This window comes from Salminus brasiliensis, chromosome 18, assembly GCF_030463535.1.
Source record: "Salminus brasiliensis chromosome 18, fSalBra1.hap2, whole genome shotgun sequence".
In the NCBI taxonomy this organism is placed as follows: domain Eukaryota; kingdom Metazoa; phylum Chordata; class Actinopteri; order Characiformes; family Bryconidae; genus Salminus; species Salminus brasiliensis.
In genome coordinates, this window is record NC_132895.1 from 19,455,175 (window position 1) to 19,474,097 (window position 18,923).

General features: G+C 44.4%; 1 protein-coding gene across 1 annotated transcript in view; it reads right to left on the reverse strand.

Annotated features, from left to right (window-relative positions):
* ndst1b (N-deacetylase/N-sulfotransferase (heparan glucosaminyl) 1b) overlaps positions 1-18,923 on the reverse strand; it is a 97,229-nt gene that overhangs the window by 3,956 nt on the left and 74,350 nt on the right. The window contains exons 4-15 of the mRNA XM_072661876.1: positions 17,359-17,832; positions 12,956-13,043; positions 12,475-12,629; positions 11,966-12,151; positions 9,718-9,846; positions 8,057-8,239; positions 5,246-5,342; positions 4,321-4,444; positions 3,372-3,546; positions 2,402-2,572; positions 2,182-2,291; positions 716-818 (exon numbers count right to left, since the gene is read on the reverse strand). Coding sequence (XP_072517977.1) covers positions 716-818; positions 2,182-2,291; positions 2,402-2,572; positions 3,372-3,546; positions 4,321-4,444; positions 5,246-5,342; positions 8,057-8,239; positions 9,718-9,846; positions 11,966-12,151; positions 12,475-12,629; positions 12,956-13,043; positions 17,359-17,832 — 1,995 coding nt within the window. The remainder of the gene's footprint in view (positions 1-715; positions 819-2,181; positions 2,292-2,401; positions 2,573-3,371; positions 3,547-4,320; positions 4,445-5,245; positions 5,343-8,056; positions 8,240-9,717; positions 9,847-11,965; positions 12,152-12,474; positions 12,630-12,955; positions 13,044-17,358; positions 17,833-18,923) is intronic.

The following is an 18,923-nucleotide window of genomic DNA, read 5'->3' on the forward strand; positions in this document are numbered from 1 at the left end:
ACCATTACAGAAAGTTGGCTCGTTAAATGTAGGTCATTATTATCCAAATGCAAAAGATGCTCTAAAGGCTCATTGGATAAACACATTTGATGAACTGCTGATATCCAGCGATCAGAAATGATCAAAGGGCCATGATTTTTCAGATCATTTCAGCACATGTTCTTGATGGCTTCATTTCAAAAGAAGGTATTAAGCCACAGCCAGGAGAAGCCAGCTGCCAGTAGCCAGTGGTGTGTGAATGTGAGAGAGTGTGTGTGTGTGTGTCTGGACCGAGCTAGACAGTCTGCAGCTTTGGCTCGGAGGAGCGCTGCCACTCACAGTGCTGCTGCACAGCCAGGACACATCAGGCTGTCCTTCCACCCCTCATTAACTTTGATGTGTCTGCCAAGAAGCCTTAAGGTAATGTCAAGGACCTCAGCACACCACAGTGCCGCTCTGTGTCAGACTCTGTAAAGGACATGGAGGACAGCAGTCCCACCTGGCAGTTGCTAAAGCTTTGTCCGGAGGAGGTGGTAGGCGCAGCCCTGTCGGCACGCTCAGAAGCGGCCGGGACCAAAGTGTACAATACAAAAACGGAGGTCAAACAGACTTCTGAAACCCATGAATCCAGGCTACGGTTCTTTTTTTTTTTCCTTTTTTCTTTTTTTTTTTTAAGGACAATAAAACCTTGAATAACCGTGCAAAACTATAACCAACGAGACTGCTCAACACTCACATCCACATCCATGTCAGGATATCTCCTCCCTTTGCTTTTGCCCAAACATTTAGTTTTCCCGCCATCCAGCAGCTGGCACCAAAAGCCCTTCTTGGGATCAAACCTGCAGTACAGGGAGGGGGGGGGGGGGGGGGTGTTGAGGGGTGTTGGGGGAGCAACAAAATGGAGGCAGGTCAGTAGAAATTAGATGAAGAAGCTTCCACATCAGCCTAATAAAAGCAGAGTATGGCAGACAGATGGCGTGCAGCTAGGTCTGTTTGGGGAAACAGGCACGGGACAAAAACCGTGCCCATTGTCCACTGGGGGATGTGGCCAACAGATGTTGCTGCTTATGAGCTGGGTGTAGTGATTATGTAGTCAGGCATGGAAAAACAAGAGAGACAGAGCAGAGAGAGAGAGAGAGATAGAGAGAGACAGAGAGAGAGAGAGAGCAGAGAGACAGACAAAGCAGAGAGACAAAGCAGAGAGAGAGATAGAGAGAGAGAGAGACAAAACAGAGAGAGAGATAGAGAGAGAGACAGAGCAGAGATAGAGACAGAGCAGAGAGAGACAGAGCAGAGAGAGACAGAGCAGAGAGAGACAGAGCAGAGAGAGAGACAGATCAGAGAGAGAGAGACAGAAAAAGACAGAGAGAGAGAGAGACAGAGCAGAGAGAGAGAGAGATAGAGAGAGAGAGCAAAGAGAGAGATAGAGAGAGAGATAGAGACACAGAGAGACAGAGAAGAGAGAGACACAGAGAGAGACATAGCAGTGAGACAGAGCAGAGAGACACGGAGAGAAAGAGAGATAGAGAGAGACCGAGCAGAGAGAGATAGAGAGACAGAGCAGAGAGAGACAGCGCAGAGAGAGGTAGAGAGAGACAGCGCAGAGAGAGGTAGAGAGAGACAGCGCAGAGAGAGGTAGAGAGAGACAGAGCAGAGAGAGATAGAGAGACAGAGCAGAGAGAGATAGAGAGACCGAGCAGAGAGAGATAGAGACAGAGCAGAGAGAGACAGCGCAGAGAGAGGTAGAGAGAGACAGAGCAGAGAGAGAGACAAAGGAGAGTAAGCAGAGAAAGAGAGAGACAGAGAGAGAGACAGAGGAGAGTAAGCACAGACAGACAGACAGACAGACAGAGAGAAAGATAGAGAGAGAGAGACACGGAGAGAGACAGAGCGGAGAGATAGAGATAGAAATAAAGTAAAAACCAAAAGAGATGTTCGTGAAAGAATTAGCAAGTACTCTCATGATCCTGTCAAACAAAAGAACAGGAACCCATCAGGACCAGACTGCAGACTATGGTGAAACACATCAAAGCTGTTTGAAAACCTGAACACTTACCACCTCAGGTGCTCAATAATAAATAACGCAGTAATTACTGCCCTAAAGTCACTTTTAATTATGAATCATCAAAGAGATACGGGAAAGTGAAGGAAACCTGATGAGTTTGGGAAGAAGTTGTCAGACAGACAAGTCGAGAGACTCACGCAAGGATCTTGTGGTAGTTGAGCACGTTTGTGAGACCAAGAAACTTCTGGATCTTATCCATGACTGCGGCGGGCTCTGTGCGCAGCATCTGACCGTCCAGAACCAGGATCTGGACAAAGACAGAAGAATGAGCATGGCAGGTCGCGCGCACGCACACACACACACACACACACACACACACACACACACACACACACACACCTCAGTTCACATCCTCACCTGGCTGGGATGGTAGTGGTTAAGCCATCGCTGTAGGTGGGTGGCGTACAGGCCAGGCACCAGACATCGACTCTGAAGCACCTTCAGCTTGATGGGGGTGTCACGGCCAGCTGTTATGACGTCATGGAAGGTGTACTTCTGAGCTACGGGGTCGTCATGGGCCCTCTGGTGCTGGAACACCACATATTAGTAACAGATCAGCAAGGATTACATAAAACACATCATGGTCACGAAAATCATGGCAATATTTGGTCAAAACTACACACACAGGGTCAAAAATATTCATACGACCATTTGCATTATTATGTAGTGGTGCTAAAAGTTCCAAAATCTCTCAACTTGGCAAGGACAAGACCTCTTAACTTTGTTAGTGATCACCATTGACCACAGCTGGTAGCTTATCTGTGCCCACATGAAATAAGGGTTTGTTTGACAGCATCCATCAATGTCTGGAAGAAGACCCAACCTATCATGCTCAGCTGAGAGGAAATGGGTCTGGATGGTAAAGGACAACCCAAGAAACACCATAACACAGGGCTGCCATGAACTGGAAGCTGCTGGAACACCAGTATCACCGTCTACAGTCAAGTGGAATTTTACATCTCCATGGACTGGGAGGCTGCCGTCCCAAGATAGAAGCCTCTGCAGGAACCTTCAAGCTCAACCAAAGTTGGCAGCTGACCACATGGACAAAGAAAAAAAAAAGCTTTCTGGAGGAAAATGTTATGGTCAGATGAAACAGAGATTGAGTTGTTTGGAGGTGTAAAAGCATGGTGGTGGCAGCATCATGCTCTGGAGCTTTTCGACCGAAACTTGAACACACACGAAAGGTAAGAGTGGATTGAATTAAGCAGGCGAACACCAAGCTTGTGGAATGGCCCTCCTAAAAAAACCTGACCTCAACCCTACCAAAACTATGTGGACTGAGCTTTAAAGTAGGGTCCACTTTTCTTTTTTTCTACACACTGACCTGGTACCAGGAGTAGGCCCTGTCGGCTGGGTTGATGAGGATGGTGATGATCTTTGCTTTGGGAAGAAGTGCTGCTGCTCGCCGGGCTGCCACCTCTGAGTCAAAGTAGTTAGCACTTTTCTCAAAGTAGAAATCGGAGCTAGTGTTGGAAGGCAGGGGAAAATACTCCATATACCTGAAAGAAAAAAATAACAGAACAAAAAAAAAAAAACATTGTAATGAAATATGAACATGCATTTTCACCTGAAGGAGTTTTCCTGTCAACAGCACTTAAGCGTAACTAGGTGAACACTGCACAGGAGGTGTTGCTTTTCCCCTTTCACCCCTACCAAAAACTCATTTTCACACCCTACAGGAAGTGTGCTAAGAGTGTTGAGCAGCTATTACACAGCCTCATGATGGCTAGAGGTCATTAGGCAGAATGGCAGCTTGCCTGGGTAGGTGCCCGAACACCTGTGAAGGGCCTGCCACAGCGTTTCAGTGCTTCGTGTCTCACCACAAGGGGGCTTTTTAACACTGTAAACAACACTATGCCTTGTATAACAAACATTTCCATTTCTGCTACACACGATGTTCCAGCTACCTTTGCCGTTATCCCACTCCGACAAGCTGATCTGTGGTCTTACACACCTGCTTTTTGTTAGCTACAGCTTTTTTTCTGACTAAAGGGGAGCTGTGGCAAGAAGGCCGCGTGTTTAGAAACGGCACGTTATTGCTTCTTTCCAAAGGAGCATTAGCTTTCTCTGTGTTTAATGTGTCGGAGTCCAAAGCGTGCCAGAGTTGCACTATCTATGTAATCCGTAGCGGTTTACAGGCACTATTGAACGCAACTCAGGCGTGCTGCCTGCCTTCAAGAGCACAGGCAAGAATGCTGAAAATGAGGGAGGCTTTCTGTGGTAATATAAAAGGGAGTGAGAGCACGAGAGCGTGAGAGATGCTAGAAACACACCAGTCAATGCCCTTGTGGTAATTACGACCGTTGAAGAACTGGATCTCCTCAAAGGTCTCCTTGCTGGGATAATTACTGGTCAGGTCAGGATGCATGCCTAGGAACAGATAGAGCGCAGTCGTTCCTGGAACAAAGTCAGATAAAAAAAAAAGTTCATGGTTCACTTTCAAACGTATGCAGGACAGATATGCAGTGCTAAACAGCCATGTGGGAAGGTGCCGCATATATAATGCTGGGCGATGGTGTACTACAAAAACATGAAGGGGGAAGAAAAAATATATATATATGTGTTTCAGTTATTATGTCAGTTATGTCTTTGCTAATAGCCTAGCTCAAAAGCTGTGGTAATTACAAAGTGTTAAAGAAGGGGGGGGGCACGCAAAGAAAATCAACTCCTTTCTAGGCCCATCCCCCTAATCTGGCTTTTATTGAAAAGATTAACACAGCCATTTTACTACTCACTCAGAGAGTGGGCTATTGCTCCCTTAAGACATCTTTTAGAAGTTTAATTAGTCGACGCAGTAAACCTGGAATTCCCATTTACTGGGGAGCAGTGAAAGTTGCAGTAAAAAAGGCCTTGAGACTGACTGACTGCCTGGCTGCCTGCTTCTGCACTGATCCAGTAAATGAAATGAAACTGCCGGCTGACATGCCGCGAACAGCCTAGTCACTGCCACATGTGCAGCCCTCCAATCACACAGCAATGCTCGAAGTCTCCCAGCTGCTCTGGACCAGTCAGAGGTCTTATCGACTGACTCGCAGGTGCAGAGCTAGTGGAATCCGCTGGAATACTGTGCTGGTCTTGGCTACGAGGAATCGAAACAGTTGGAGCATTGTTCTGGTGCTGTGGCTGAGAGTCGTGGGGGTCAGAGGAGCCACCAGAGGGCGCTAGTGCATGCTGGACTGGATGGAGGGCCAGACTCACCGGTCTTTTGTGGGCCTATGATGAGCAGCTTGGGGAAGCGGTCGCAGGTCTTCTCTTTCGACCAAATGTCTTTGTGTCTTTTGTCCTCGCAGGGGTCCTGTTGGAGAAGAGACAGGGAAGCAGGGGGTTTATATGGCAGCCCAGGCACCACGAAGACGGCAGCCTGGAGACAAAACCTCTTTGCGAAAAACCACAACTGACTCAGGCACGAGCCAATACAGTGAATTACTCGCGCTCACGCAGGCACGTTTACAATCGAAAGAGGCGGTTGTTTAAATGGTGTGGAGTGCATATCTGGCGGCGGAGAGCCTATCATTAAAGTTCAATAAACCACAGAGTTGGCCTCCAGAGTTATTGCTGTTAACAGTTTAACAGATGCCCCTTTTTTCTCCCCTCCGCCTTTAGGCTGTGCACTGACGTTCCATTGCGGGTGGGGAAACTCAAAAACAAACAGAATAGTGCATCTCACATCTTCAGACATGTCAAACAGCATCCTAGCAAGTCAGCCTATACAAACAGAGGCTTGAACATCAGCTCAGAGAATACAGCCTTACTAGACTAACAATCAGGGAAATAAAAACTACATAAATAAGATCCAGCCAGCAACAGCAAGGCCTTGGGAGTTAGGAGCTCAGAGGCAGCCGTTTCAAGACTCTCATTCATCACAGACAGACAGGAGCTGTAATCTCTAATGATCTGCAGGCTTGACCTGCACTCTTCGCAGCTAAAGTGGGCACATCTGGACGGAGGTGTGCAGATTAATGGGGAGTAATGTAATCTACTGCTAATGCTGCATGGGAAGACCAGCAACATGGCCAATGCATAGGCCTCGTTCATACTCAACATCTGTGTGCTGTAATGAGGGGATTAACCAGTATGGTTAGCAATGCTGGACTAACCGTGAATAGAAAACAGGAGTTTTCTCCTCCTTTGGTCGAATCGGAGTACCTTCACGCTGAGTGTCGACTGAAACAGATCACTGATCCGACCTTTGTGCTTCTCTAAATAATACAGCCTCACAACATGGGCAAGATGTTAAGTAACACTAGTAAAGTGAGCTAGGAGGAGTGTGGTTCTCCCGCTGGTAGAACGGAGTGTTTCCACAAGCATTTCTAACCATGCAGAGTTCAAGAGTAAAGACAGGTTTAGAGTACCGTTATAGCTCCCCAAATAGATATAATGGAGAATATTTCATCATCTAAACTACATCTAAACTGGGTGGTTTTTGGGCAGTGTGGATAAAAATGGCAGAAGATAGACAAATATTTTCTGGAAGAGTAAAGAGTTTAAATCCTTCTCCTCTTCTGAGAGATTAACCACTCAGTACTAACTAACCAATCACATTTACAACATGGCTTTGAGATAAGCTAAGCTCTTTTTTTAATTTTACTCAACAACAACAAAAAAAAGGTCACTAATGTGTAATCTCTCCGACAGCTGAGATACACTCGGTCTGTCAATGGCGCCTAGAGGATGCTCTAGTACAACAAAACTCAAAATCGGAACTGAATGTTTAAAAGGTGATAGCCAATCCATTAAAAAAATGCCTGGAACAGCCTACAGATCCCAATCCACTGGATCGGATCAGAACACTCCAAGTGTTAATCACCCCAGAGTCTAGACCTCAACATCTTTGAATGCGTTGGGATTACTTGGATGGTGGAAAGCAGAGCTCCCCTTTCTAAGACCTTTGGAGGTGTAGAATTTCTAAGACAAATGTAAAGTGAGTCTCCTGAAAAGAACGGAAACTGTTCAACAGGTGGAAATACTGAAGGTTTTGATACTGCGTTTTACCGTTGAGGCTCCTGTGCTTTGTTTTTCTCCCTAAAGCTGAAAAAAAGGAATCACTTAAGGCTGTTTTGACTGGATATTAAATTAATGAAAGGGCAATCTCTGAACTCTGACCTCTTGTCCCGTACTGCAAAATCACTACCAAAAAACTGCAATAAACAATTCTTTTGCCAAGAAATGTTCCTCAACAGCGAGGGGTTGCCAAGCAACACAATGCTTAAAGAGAATTCCTTGAACAGCACAATGCTTTTCAAGAACCTGAATTAATATGCATGAAAACAGAAGTGACCTGTGTGTGTATACCTGTGTATTCTGTGCAGCCAATCAATCCAATTTTGGAACTGTTGTACTGTTATATGGACTTTTTCACACTGCTGGCAAGTTCAAATAATAAGGCCCTTTTTTTAAAAAAAAGTTTTGAGTCTACACACAAAAAAAATATGTTTTGTGGACTTCTTGGGAAAGCAAGTGTAGAGGAAAGGAGATTATTCAGAGCCAGCGCGATCTCCGGAACACTGGAGAACAGACTGAAAAGATGGGACCTCAACCTTGACAGGAAACAAGCAGGATCAAAGAGGGATTTAGGGCTCTAAGTCACTGTCTCTGTCTGTTTCCCAGGGTGAACGGGAACAAGAGAGTTAGAGAGGAAGAGAACAGGAGAAATAAGGGAGTAGGAGACAGTGAAAGAGAGAAGGAGTGAGAGCTTGTGAGCGTGTACGCGAGAGCGGGAGAGAGACAGTGAAAGGCAGAAAGAGATATGACTATGGTTTCAATAATTCTGCTGGCAGTGTGAGGCAGTGCGGAAGATACAATTTCAGAAATAGCATTCTCGGGTTTGCTGGCAAACGACACGGAAAGCCATTTTCACTCGCTGTTCGTCAGAGTGAATACGCATGTCATGGAGACTGTCATCAGGAAAGCCTCCAGTGAGCACTACATAATAAAGCAGCACTGCTTCCTAGCCCAAACCCCTCCTAAAACACATTTCCAACTCCATCAAGAGGGCCATCCTTCTCTCACCTGCCAGATGGGATCCCTCTCCTCCGGAAAGATCTGGAAGTATTTCTGGGCCAGCTGCACAGGTGGCAGCGTCTGCAGCTTCAGGTTGGTCCATGTCTGGACGAACTTCACCAGGTTCTTGAATGTGTAGAGGCCTAGGCGGTCGTTGCCGTAGTTGGAGAGGTGGGTCATGAAGATGCTGATCTGAGGTCAGAGACAAGAGACAAGGTCAAATAGGATGGACTAGTCACCCCAGAAGACAGTCTGAGGACTTAGTGGGATATTGGTGGCGGAAAAACAATATCCCACTAATTAGCACTGTGTAATCTGCATGTCTAAATAATTACATGAGAGATCTGAGAAGCAGATGAGAGATCAGTCTCACACAGATGCATTTGTCAATTCTAACACTGTGATGCATCTATTTAACTGGACAAAGGTATTGCAGTTTGCTGAGAATGTCATGTCATATAGTACAGGACTTCAGTATCGGTCTTAACATGCCCTTGTCCACCCAAGGCTGGTTCATACCTAGTTCGGACGCTGCACGGCATGCAAGCAGGAGTGACTGATCCTCCGCATTGCTTAATACTCATACCTCTTGCACCACTGACCCTGGCAACCACATACTTCAACACCAGAGTTGTTTAAACACAAAGCTGGAAGCTGCTCTTTCCCGCACAATCCAAACGAGGAACAGAGGAAACCCCAGCGTGTTCATGTGCACAGATAACTGGATGAGATTTTCTCCAGAGATCACATTACGTCATAATAGTATTTTTTTTAATGACCCGGAACACATTGTTTCTTGATATTATTAAAAAAAACAGACGTCCAGGTGGCATATATGTCCTGAAAGGCAGCAGCGTGAATTTAGCCAATAAACGGTCGAAGGGTGTTTGCGTCACCGTGCAGACTGGCCGCACCGTTTCAATTTTCGAGTGGTACGTGCCCACCTGTTGGCCACGTCATTTGTCCGCATCTGCAGTAGTTCGGAACCAGCCTTTAAACTTTTCATATGCCCCCAGGGCAATTCCAGACGCCATCCTAAGGGCCATTCCATTACTTTATTAGCTGAAGTGAAGTTGGTAATATGAGCGCTGAAAGGGGCGAAGGATGGACTGAAGATAAGTGTTGACTTTCGCTACAGGACATGCTCAGAAATCTCTGCGATTTTGGCAAATTTCCCTTATTTCAGGCTAAAGAATAAAAAAGCGAACCGGTTTCTCAGCCAAAACTACTTTAACAGCATTTGATTTGCCGGCACATTTTCATAAGTTTACTTTACTGTTCCAGCTTGCTAGTTGGCAAACTGAAGGCCATATAGCTACTCCAAGCTCAGAGTCACAAGACACTTAATTATGTTTATTTTAATGTTCATGTACCTTAAATGAACTAGATATACTTAAATACTGCAATAGCTTTCTACTGGTTTTCTCTTACCTCTTGTAGAGGATTCTTTGTAGAACATTTTAAAGGGCTTCTATACAGCACTATTTGCTTAGAGTGTAGTCAAGAAGATAACTTAATGACAAGATCCACCAACATGCCTTTACTACATCACTGCGAAAAGACGCAAACTTCAGACATCCAATATTCCTGCTGATTGACTGTATCGGGGGTAAGATGAACACTGTGTGAATGTGGTTTTTGGACACCATCATGTTAAGAATGGGACTTACAGGGTTGAGGAGCACAGTGAGGAAGAGCTCTCCTCCATTGATGAGTTTGTCCAGCTCTTTCGGACTTCCAGGGTACTCGTTGTAGAAGATGGTGTGGGTAAAGAGGCCACAGGTCTGTCTGGGCAACACCTGTGGAAAAGAAAAGAGGCACAATAAATGACCCAAATTTAAATCAGGATGGAAAAAAGAAAAAAGAAAAAAAAGTCCACAAAACATGAGCAAACACATCCCAACTTTAACGCATAAACTCAACCAAAACACAGCTGTACAGCAGGACAAAAGAAGCTTCTGTGTCCTATATCCACCATGACAAATTAGGGTGGAAAAACGTATTTGGTTAGCCACAATATGCAATAGCGTTTAAGTGCTGCTCTGGGCTGAGCTGGAAACCCAGTGGAAACTGAGTGATCTCAGCCCTGAAATATGTTGCTTAAGCACAATAAAGGGAACCAAAAACGCTCCGCCGGAGATAACGTATAGAGAGCACACATGAGAGAAAGGGAGAGAGAGCGCGAGTCAGGCTTAGTGTTAGACTCGAGTGCATGGAGGCTGATTATACTGCCTAAACATTTGAGCAAGGGTTTATTTAACACTGAACAGTTAACAGTACTTTTCCCACTTAATTCCCTCTTTCCAGCTCCTTGCTTTTCTTCCCCTTTCTGAACACAATGCTGTGCGGGGTAAAACTCCCCAATCGAGAGCAGAAGAATGCTGATTATGGCAAAATAGAGAGAGAAGTGGGAGCCAGAGGAAGGCGGGGTGGGGGGTGTAGAGAGCGGGAAAAAATATCAATGTTTGCACCTCTGAGACAAGCCGGCCCAGTTCCCTGTGAATATTTCTCACAGTCATGTTAAGGTCGGAATTAACATCACTGTGACAAGGGCACACTCAACTGCCAGACAGATCAATCAAAATAATAATAAAAAAAGAAAATAAACAAATAAATAAACAAACAGCAACAGCTACATATAGCATAGCCGCAACATGCCGGTCTCAGCACTTCCGAACTCCTCTCCATTCTGAGGAAAGACTTCCATACTAGATCCCCACCTAGGCAGTAACAATGAGAGAGGTCAAGGAGTGACGGCGGGCAGAGAAATCAGGGCAGCTCTCGGCTGCTATGCTAATTGTTCAGTGTCATAATGGACAGCTAGCCGCTTGGCATTTTGAATTGCAGATTAGTTGGGATAACCTTTCGGAAAATGTTCCAGGGAGAAAACTACACTTTGTTTGCAAAAGGTTCAGGTCGGTGTTACGTCCCTCTCGCTCCCTCTCCCCCTCTCTCTCGCTCTCTCTTTTCAGGCCTCTACTCAGAGGTATCCATTTAGTTCAGTCATCTTTAATCCCTGGATGCTTTTTTTTTTTTTAACTGCCCAGGCTTGCCAGCAAGCAAGCAAGCAAACACACACACACTTTCACATACACTCACAACACTTTGTTATGACTTGTTTGTTATAACTAGGCTTCTGTTATAGTATAGTATAGTATAGTATATGCGGCGATGTTGTGCCCAGGAGCAAGGCAAAGATGGTAAAACAAACCAAAAAATGAGAATTTAGTGCCTTCATAAACGGTTTGCCCGTAACCTCCTCCCGGGATTCCGACATCAAACAGCAAATGGAATAGCCAGGGGTTTGTATATAGCTCTGTCCGAGCCAGATAAGAGTTTAACGCTGAGCCGCTGCAGCACTTTGACCTGTGAGGATCTTCAAAGCTAGAGCTGCATAATTAGTTTAGATCAGGGCTACTGTTTTTCATTTTGTGCTGCATTTTTAACTGCGTGGTTCCCTTAAATTTACCACCCTATCACACACACACACACACACACACTAATAACTATACTACCTCACTGGACTCAATATTTATTGCACACTACATAATTTGCACACTACCCCTAATTATTTATTATTCTTTGTCTGTACTGTGTCTGTACTTGTGTTGTCTGTCTGCACTTGTACTGTGTTGCACTTGTGTTCTGTATGCACTGTGTCTATGTCGCACCATGGTCCTGGAGGAACGTTGTTTCGTTTCACTGTGTACTCTGTATGTAGTTGAGATGACAATAAAACCCACTTGACTTGTACTGACTTATTTAGACACATGCAGTCAAGTTATGACATATATTGGATATTTAATAGATACAGTAAAGAGATGTACACACTTACATACTATAAGACACTATACAGAACAACATTTTGTACAAAATTTGTGTGTGTGTGTGTGTGTGTGTGTGTGTGTGTATACTTACGCTAATGCCACTATGGATGAAGCCTCTGCGGAAGCGTGCAGGTTTGAGGTGGGGGTATTCTTCTGTGCTGGTCACCTTGATCCCCCATACCTTTTTCCAAGCCTCGTACAGCTGCATGTGGATGGGGTAGACACCAGAGTGGTGAGGAGCCACAGCGTAACCCATGTTGGTGGGGATGCCATGCTCCTGGGAGAGGGAGAGAAACAAGGAACAAGCATTAGAGTATTGGTCAACAACCCTGCAGACTTCAGCTCCAACCCAGCGGTAATCAACCCGGCAGAATAGCGACAACGCCATAGTCACCAATCCTGCTGACTTTAGCCTCAACCAAGTGGTCCTTAGCCTTGAAGACCAGCTTCAACCTTGTTGTCACCCACCCCACACACACTAACCTTGAGGACCAGCTACAACCCAGTGGTCTATATGTAAAGCTTACACTTCTTCCCAAGCATCACCAATGCATAGCCTGTACCAACAACTTCTCTTCACCTCCAAATTTGTGGACTCACCTCAGCAAACTTGCGGTTAAGCAGCATCTGTTCGGCCAGCACCGAGTGGTTGTGGAAGAGGTGAGGCTGCATGTGGCTCCACATGTGAGGGAACCACCAAAACTCTTTACTGTAGGAGAGGAGCAGGTCATCACCCAGATCCTCCTCATCAGTGCCTGAAGAGCAGGAAGAAGAGAAACACACACACTACATTCACCGTGTATAACAGACAAGCAGCATTACCAACCACCACTTTCTCATATGTAATGATACACCCTCAAAACATAAAGTGGCTGAAAGGTTCAGAAGCATTTCTGTAAATGAAACGAATGTGTGTGTGTGTGTGTGTGTGTGTGTGTGTGTGTTCTCTACCAGTTAGAATCATACATTTAAGCCATGAACCCGACATAGTTCTCCTACAGCATCGCTTCACTGAAGCTTCCCGGCCTCTTTATTTTTTGAAGAGTGTGGTGTGTTAATAGTGCAGGTGTATTTTCCTTACCAGCGTGGAAGAACTTTCCAGAGAAGCCGAGGTTGAAGGTGAAGTTGGGTACATGAGTTCGTAGCTCATTCTGTGTCTCCAGTAGGGCCTTAATGATAAATGAGAAAAGTCTTTACAAGTAAGCACACACACATACACATTTTGGCCCCTTTCAGTACCCTGAGGACAAGCACACACGCACACACACGCACACAAACAAACTCACACTCACACCGAATCATCTACACATGACTAATGCACAGCTGTAGTCTAGCATCTTGTGCTGGGGAGGGTGTGTGGGGGGGGACTTAGGCTCACATATGTCTCACGTCCGATTTGTTTACTGGGTTTATTTTGTTCTTTTTTTTTTTTATCCCCCTGACTGCCTCCCCCACTAGTGCAACTCAATCCACACACAAAAAAGCAGATTCATATTTAACGCAGAGGAGGTCCACAGACAGACAGGAAGGCTTTGATTATGTTTGCTCCCTTTTCCCTTTTTCCCTTTCCCAAACGCTCGCTCGCGTCGGGCCGCTGCTAAGCCGAGAGCAGGATTGAACGGGGGCGAATGGAAGAAAAACACAAAAAAAACAAAAACTCCAAAAGCCGTGCAGGTTTGAAATATTCATGCCTGCAGCTAGTTTTTTGGACGGCCTTTGAACAAAGAGTCATGAAAAAAAATTATTGGAGGATGGGGGGCACTGAGAGAGAGGAAGGGAAGGAGAGAGCGAGAGAGAGAGAGAGGGAGAGAGAAAGAAAGAAAGTGTTTTGGAGAAGAAGAAGACAGAGTAGCAGAAGCAGAAGGGTTGAAAAAGCTGTCTGGTCTGAAAAGCGGCGACAAAGGGGCTGCCATTCGGGGCAGAAGCTGATCGATGGTGACGCCGGCTGAGCTTGGGTGTTACTTCTGAGTTTCTTTTTAAGCAGAAGAGCGAAGAGAAAAGCCCCCTGCTTTCCCTTCGTCTCCAGCCCACTTCTTTTCTCCCCGCGCTCCTCTCTTTCCCGCACCATACATATTTCTCTCTGTACATTTTTATCATTTCCCCCCTGTGTATCTTTCTCCATTTCTGTCTGCACTGGGATCAGAGCCAGAACACCAGAAGCCAGACGAGAAAGCGACACATGGAGAAAGAGCGAGTGCGAGAGAGAAAACGTGAGAGAAAAATTGAGAATTTAAATAAAAAAACACCCCCCCAAAAAACGAGGAGAGAGTTTAGGAAAGAGAAGATAAGACGAGAGAGAGGGAGAGGAAAACAAGACACACAAACGCATGCGAAAGGAGGAGAGTGGGCACGCCATCAAGGACATCTCCATTTCTTGGGGCTACAGCTCTGTGATGTCATTCGGTTTTCACACTACTGTACTGAGCTGCTGGCAGGGGCTCCAGTTTTTCATTTTTTCCTTTTTTTCCCCCCCTTTCCTCTTCGTTTTCACACCGCCTCTTCGCCTTGCTGAAAAAACGCACATGGCCGGGCCAGCGTTTGCTGCACTGGACTCTGTTCCGGCCAGGATGCTATAATCCCGCCTCCGTAACTGCTTTGGCAAACGACTACCCAGCAAATAACTTGCCCATATGGGATTCTGTCTTCATGTTGAAAATGCACTATACTGTACTTCCTCTTCTAACTTCTAATGCTAACTTGACACAGCAGCTGTCGATAAGTTACTGACGAAGTTTCTTGACCGTTTCCGAAATGTCCTGGGGAATTCTGAAGGGAAGGTCCCAATTAGCTCATGTGATAGTTGTAGCTGTTCTTAATTTACGGCAGTTGTACTGAGCGCTGGAACGGCAGAAAAAGCTCGGCCAGAACGGGCTGCGGTCAGGTAGGGTGACCATACTTCGGTTTTTAGAAAAAGAAGACACACACACACACACACACACACACACACACACACACACACACACATATATATATATATATATATAAATACATTCACACATCTTAATAGCCTACATGACCAAATCTCCTTTCATTTTAACATGGTGTCTTATAGGTACAATACATAAAAAAAAGCTTAGCTTTTATGATACACACCGAACATTTTTTATTCCCATACCAATATAAGAAAATAAAACTAAATATAAAAATTGCTAAATAATAAAAATACAAAAAAAATTATTACATATATAGAAAAGGTCAGTTTCTACGTTTCAGTCTTTCAGAATATCCTGGTTCCACAGAGATTAAAACGTTTTTTTTCTAGAACTGATTTGTGTTTATTTCTATTTGTGTTTAAATATTTTCAGGCTGTGGTCGATCGCCATGTGCTGCCTTTGTCTCTTGCTCCCGTTCTCTCCCTGGAAGGGAATTTGACCAATGGCTGCATGTAGATGCAAGTACACATGGACCAGTTGTGGTGTCAAGAAGGCAGGACTGAAAGAGATGTGTTTAATGCTGTAAAAGTAATCCGCACACAAATTGAAGGAGCAAACGCAGAAATCAATCCTGGGTAAAAAACAAACCAACAAACCAACAAACAAAACACAGCACTCTGCATAAGCCTTAAAGGTAATAGTCAACCCTAGCTTAGACTTTCACAAAGCAGCCCTGTTTCTGGACCAGTATTTCCCCTTTATTTTACTTTTTTTTTTTTTTAATAAATCATATCACAGTTGGAGATCTATAAGAACGGTCAACGTATTCTTTTTTTTTTTTAATCCTAGACCTGCGGTCCAACTTTGTTATAAGGATAACACCCAAGATCCTTGTTAGATGTCATAATGATTCATAAAGACTTACTAAACACACACCCACGCACCATTTACAGTGCCTTTTCTTTACTGAAGAAATGGTAAATGGATTAATGCATGTGAACCTCTATGAGGGGGAAAAAGTAGTTGCCAATAAAGCAGCTACAGAAAGCATTTGGTAAAGGCTGTTGGCAATAAAGGACAATCCGCTACATAAAATATGCACAGGTTCACAGACTTTTCCCATCAATAACTTTGACTGTTTAAATAATTTGCTCAATAAAACCACGGCCGTGATATTTTATGGCGGCACGTGCCTGCCAGAGACTAAAGACATAAAATGAAGAGCTTTTAGCTACATTAGCAGAAGCAGAGGAGAGCGGAGCACAACCCAACAGCAGGTAAAACACAGCATGGACTTGATATATATAAACAGCTTCCCACATTCCCTTCGAAGACCCTTTTTGAACCGTAACAGTAACTCTTCTCATCATGTGTGTTCCTGGTTGTGGAGTTGTGCGTATAAGTCACAGAATTCACTGCTTTATTATTCATCACTCTCACGGAAATACGACATAGCTCTGAAGTATAGCCTACGCTCACTTCTCTTTGAGATCGTATGTGCCATCACAGATCTCCAGCTCCAACTCGTGCCATCCTCACATACGCTTACACATGCCACTGTTCACAACATACTGTAACACCTACAAACACTCATTAGCTACCTTTCAGCACCCAACATACGGACACGACAGACAAACATAGTGAGCCATATGGATGGGCATTTTGGATCTATATTTAAGATTCTTGATATTCAAATATCTGCATGTTTCAGAGGCACGTGAATATCCCGACAAATATTTTTTTTTTTGTTTAAATGATTAAAAAATGAAGGCTTTCCATCTGATGAGCAATTCTTCTTTTTTATTTTAGGCACATATGATAGTTAACAGACTATCAGCTGACCTTTAGAAGATAATCACTATTTGCACTGTAAATGCACTCTCGCACCCTTGGCCAAATGACTCTTTAGTCTTTATATATTTATATTTTCTTTTTTCATAACATAAAAAATAAAATATATATAAATCATTAATGCGGCCTGTGCCAAAGTTTTAACACCCTAAGGCTTAGATTCTTATTTTGCCAAGGTCTCAGATATTGATTAGCAGATCAGGCCTGAGACGTGTCGTTAATCGTAACTAGCAAGTCAGCTCAGATTCTCAGACTCCTCAAGCCTTGTGCGAACTCTTAAATGTGGGCTTCTCTAAGCTACTGTATAAATATCTGCAAATAAAAGTATTTAATGCCCAAACAAGGTCACACTGCGTTTTCTGTCTGCAAATTTGTGTGCAAGAAATTCCATGCATTTTTAAGAAGAATCATCGCAACAGGCTAATTTCACAAACACGACTTCCGGGCGAAGAATTTTCACATGTTAACCTTTGCATGGATTCCGACTTTGGTGAACTCTTGCGTCTCTGACCAAGAGCCCTTTTAAACTGTGCGTTAGCTGGTTTGTGAAACCAGTCTTAAAAAAGCTAATCCCCCAAGTGATGTCCAGCTGAGTCAAGAGGGTGGGGCGCTGTTCTACTGTGCATCTTTGCTTGTACAAACAATCTTTATGGAAGAGCCATAAGAAAGAAACCTTAACTGCGATCTCTGATGTTGGCGTGAGACGCAAAAGATGCAAATATCATATTTCAACCACCGCATTCATTCTTCTGCTACTCACCTTTACGTCAGACACTTTCATCCTTGTGCCCTCCTTGCCCACAAAGATGTCATCAATGTCCACCAGAATGTAGCGCTCCAGTGCTAAGGACAGCCGCTTGCCCGTCAGGAAGCTCACCGCATCTACCAGCACCAGCTTGTGTAGCCAGAAGTTCAGATTGTTCCCAAAGAGCACTCTCTGAATGCCATCGTGAAGACCCAGGTCCTGGACCACCGCCGCATGCAGAGGCCCAGGTGGACCCCCAGCTTCGGCCGCCCGTCCTCGGGCCAGAAGCACAGGTTCGTAGGTGGAGTGGTTGGACTGGAAGACGGTCCAGTCGTCCCCGGGGAGAGGCCCGCGCTCCACCTCGCGGGCTTTAGTGATGAGCAGCAGGGGGGACTTGGGGTTGACACTGCAGTCTCTCAGGCCCAGATTGGAGTGCAAGAAGAGGGGGAAACCCTTTAGTTGGGCACTCTGCAAACTGTTCTCATTGGCCTTTGCGTTAAATCGTGGGGGAGAGAGAGAGAGAGAGAGAGAAACAAATTAGTTAAAAGTTTCTTTCTTTGAAGATGAGTGAAGTTAAAACAAGTTCAGGAAAGTTGCAGTCTTTCTTCATTCATCAAGCTGAAGCCATCAGCTATATGGTGCTCCCCTTTAAATGAGGTGAACTGGAACCCCTGAGGCAGAAAGTGTTGGGATACTTGTGTATTCACCACTCATTCGCATTCTAACCCTCTTTACTCAGCAGACTGGGAGGGGCTGAATCAAATGGTGATGAACTGCACTTGGAGAATAAACACAATGAGCCTTAAACTGAGCAGCTTCTAGTTTCTACCAAAAACGGTCAAAACCCTTGTAGCGTCTTCATTAACTTGAATTGCTTGAACATTTTTTTCTGTGTGTCGCTGTGTGCACTAGAAACCAACATTATGTTAATTGATGTCTGGGTTTCAAAAGTATAGCAACAAAATTCCACCTAGCTTTGCTACTACACTCCACGTTGTGACCTGAAGCACAGTAAGCTCTTCTAGGAGCCTCACAATATCAGAAAGTCATTAAATATTGTATGTAAAAAGCCATGTGTCTAATATTGAACTGATTTTATGAACTCTAACTCATGTATTAGCCAGCCATGAAGTGGCCTTGAGCGTCTTTTATGAAATAGTGACAAAACACACACCAGCCTTGAAGACATACAAATTATGAATCATGAGTAATTATCATTAAGAATTTTATTCATTATTAAAATCAGAGTGAACACGAAGCACGATTACCCCGGAAAGGGCTTATACAAGGTACACTTTACAATTAACACTGAATAAATTATTATTGTAATTATTAACGTTTCCACTGAGCGACTGAGGTCGTTATTAACGGACTACGATTGTCAAGCAGTGTAGGGGCTTTAAATGGCTTTAGATAACTTACTGCATTAACACAGAATTCAAACAAATGAATCAAGTGTGCATATGGAGTTTAAATGTTTTAAAGAGTTTAACGATAATTTATAAGAGTTACAAATCATCACGTTTTAAGATCAATACTGGATCAAGGATTCAAGGGATTAATACTACTAGAACTGAGAT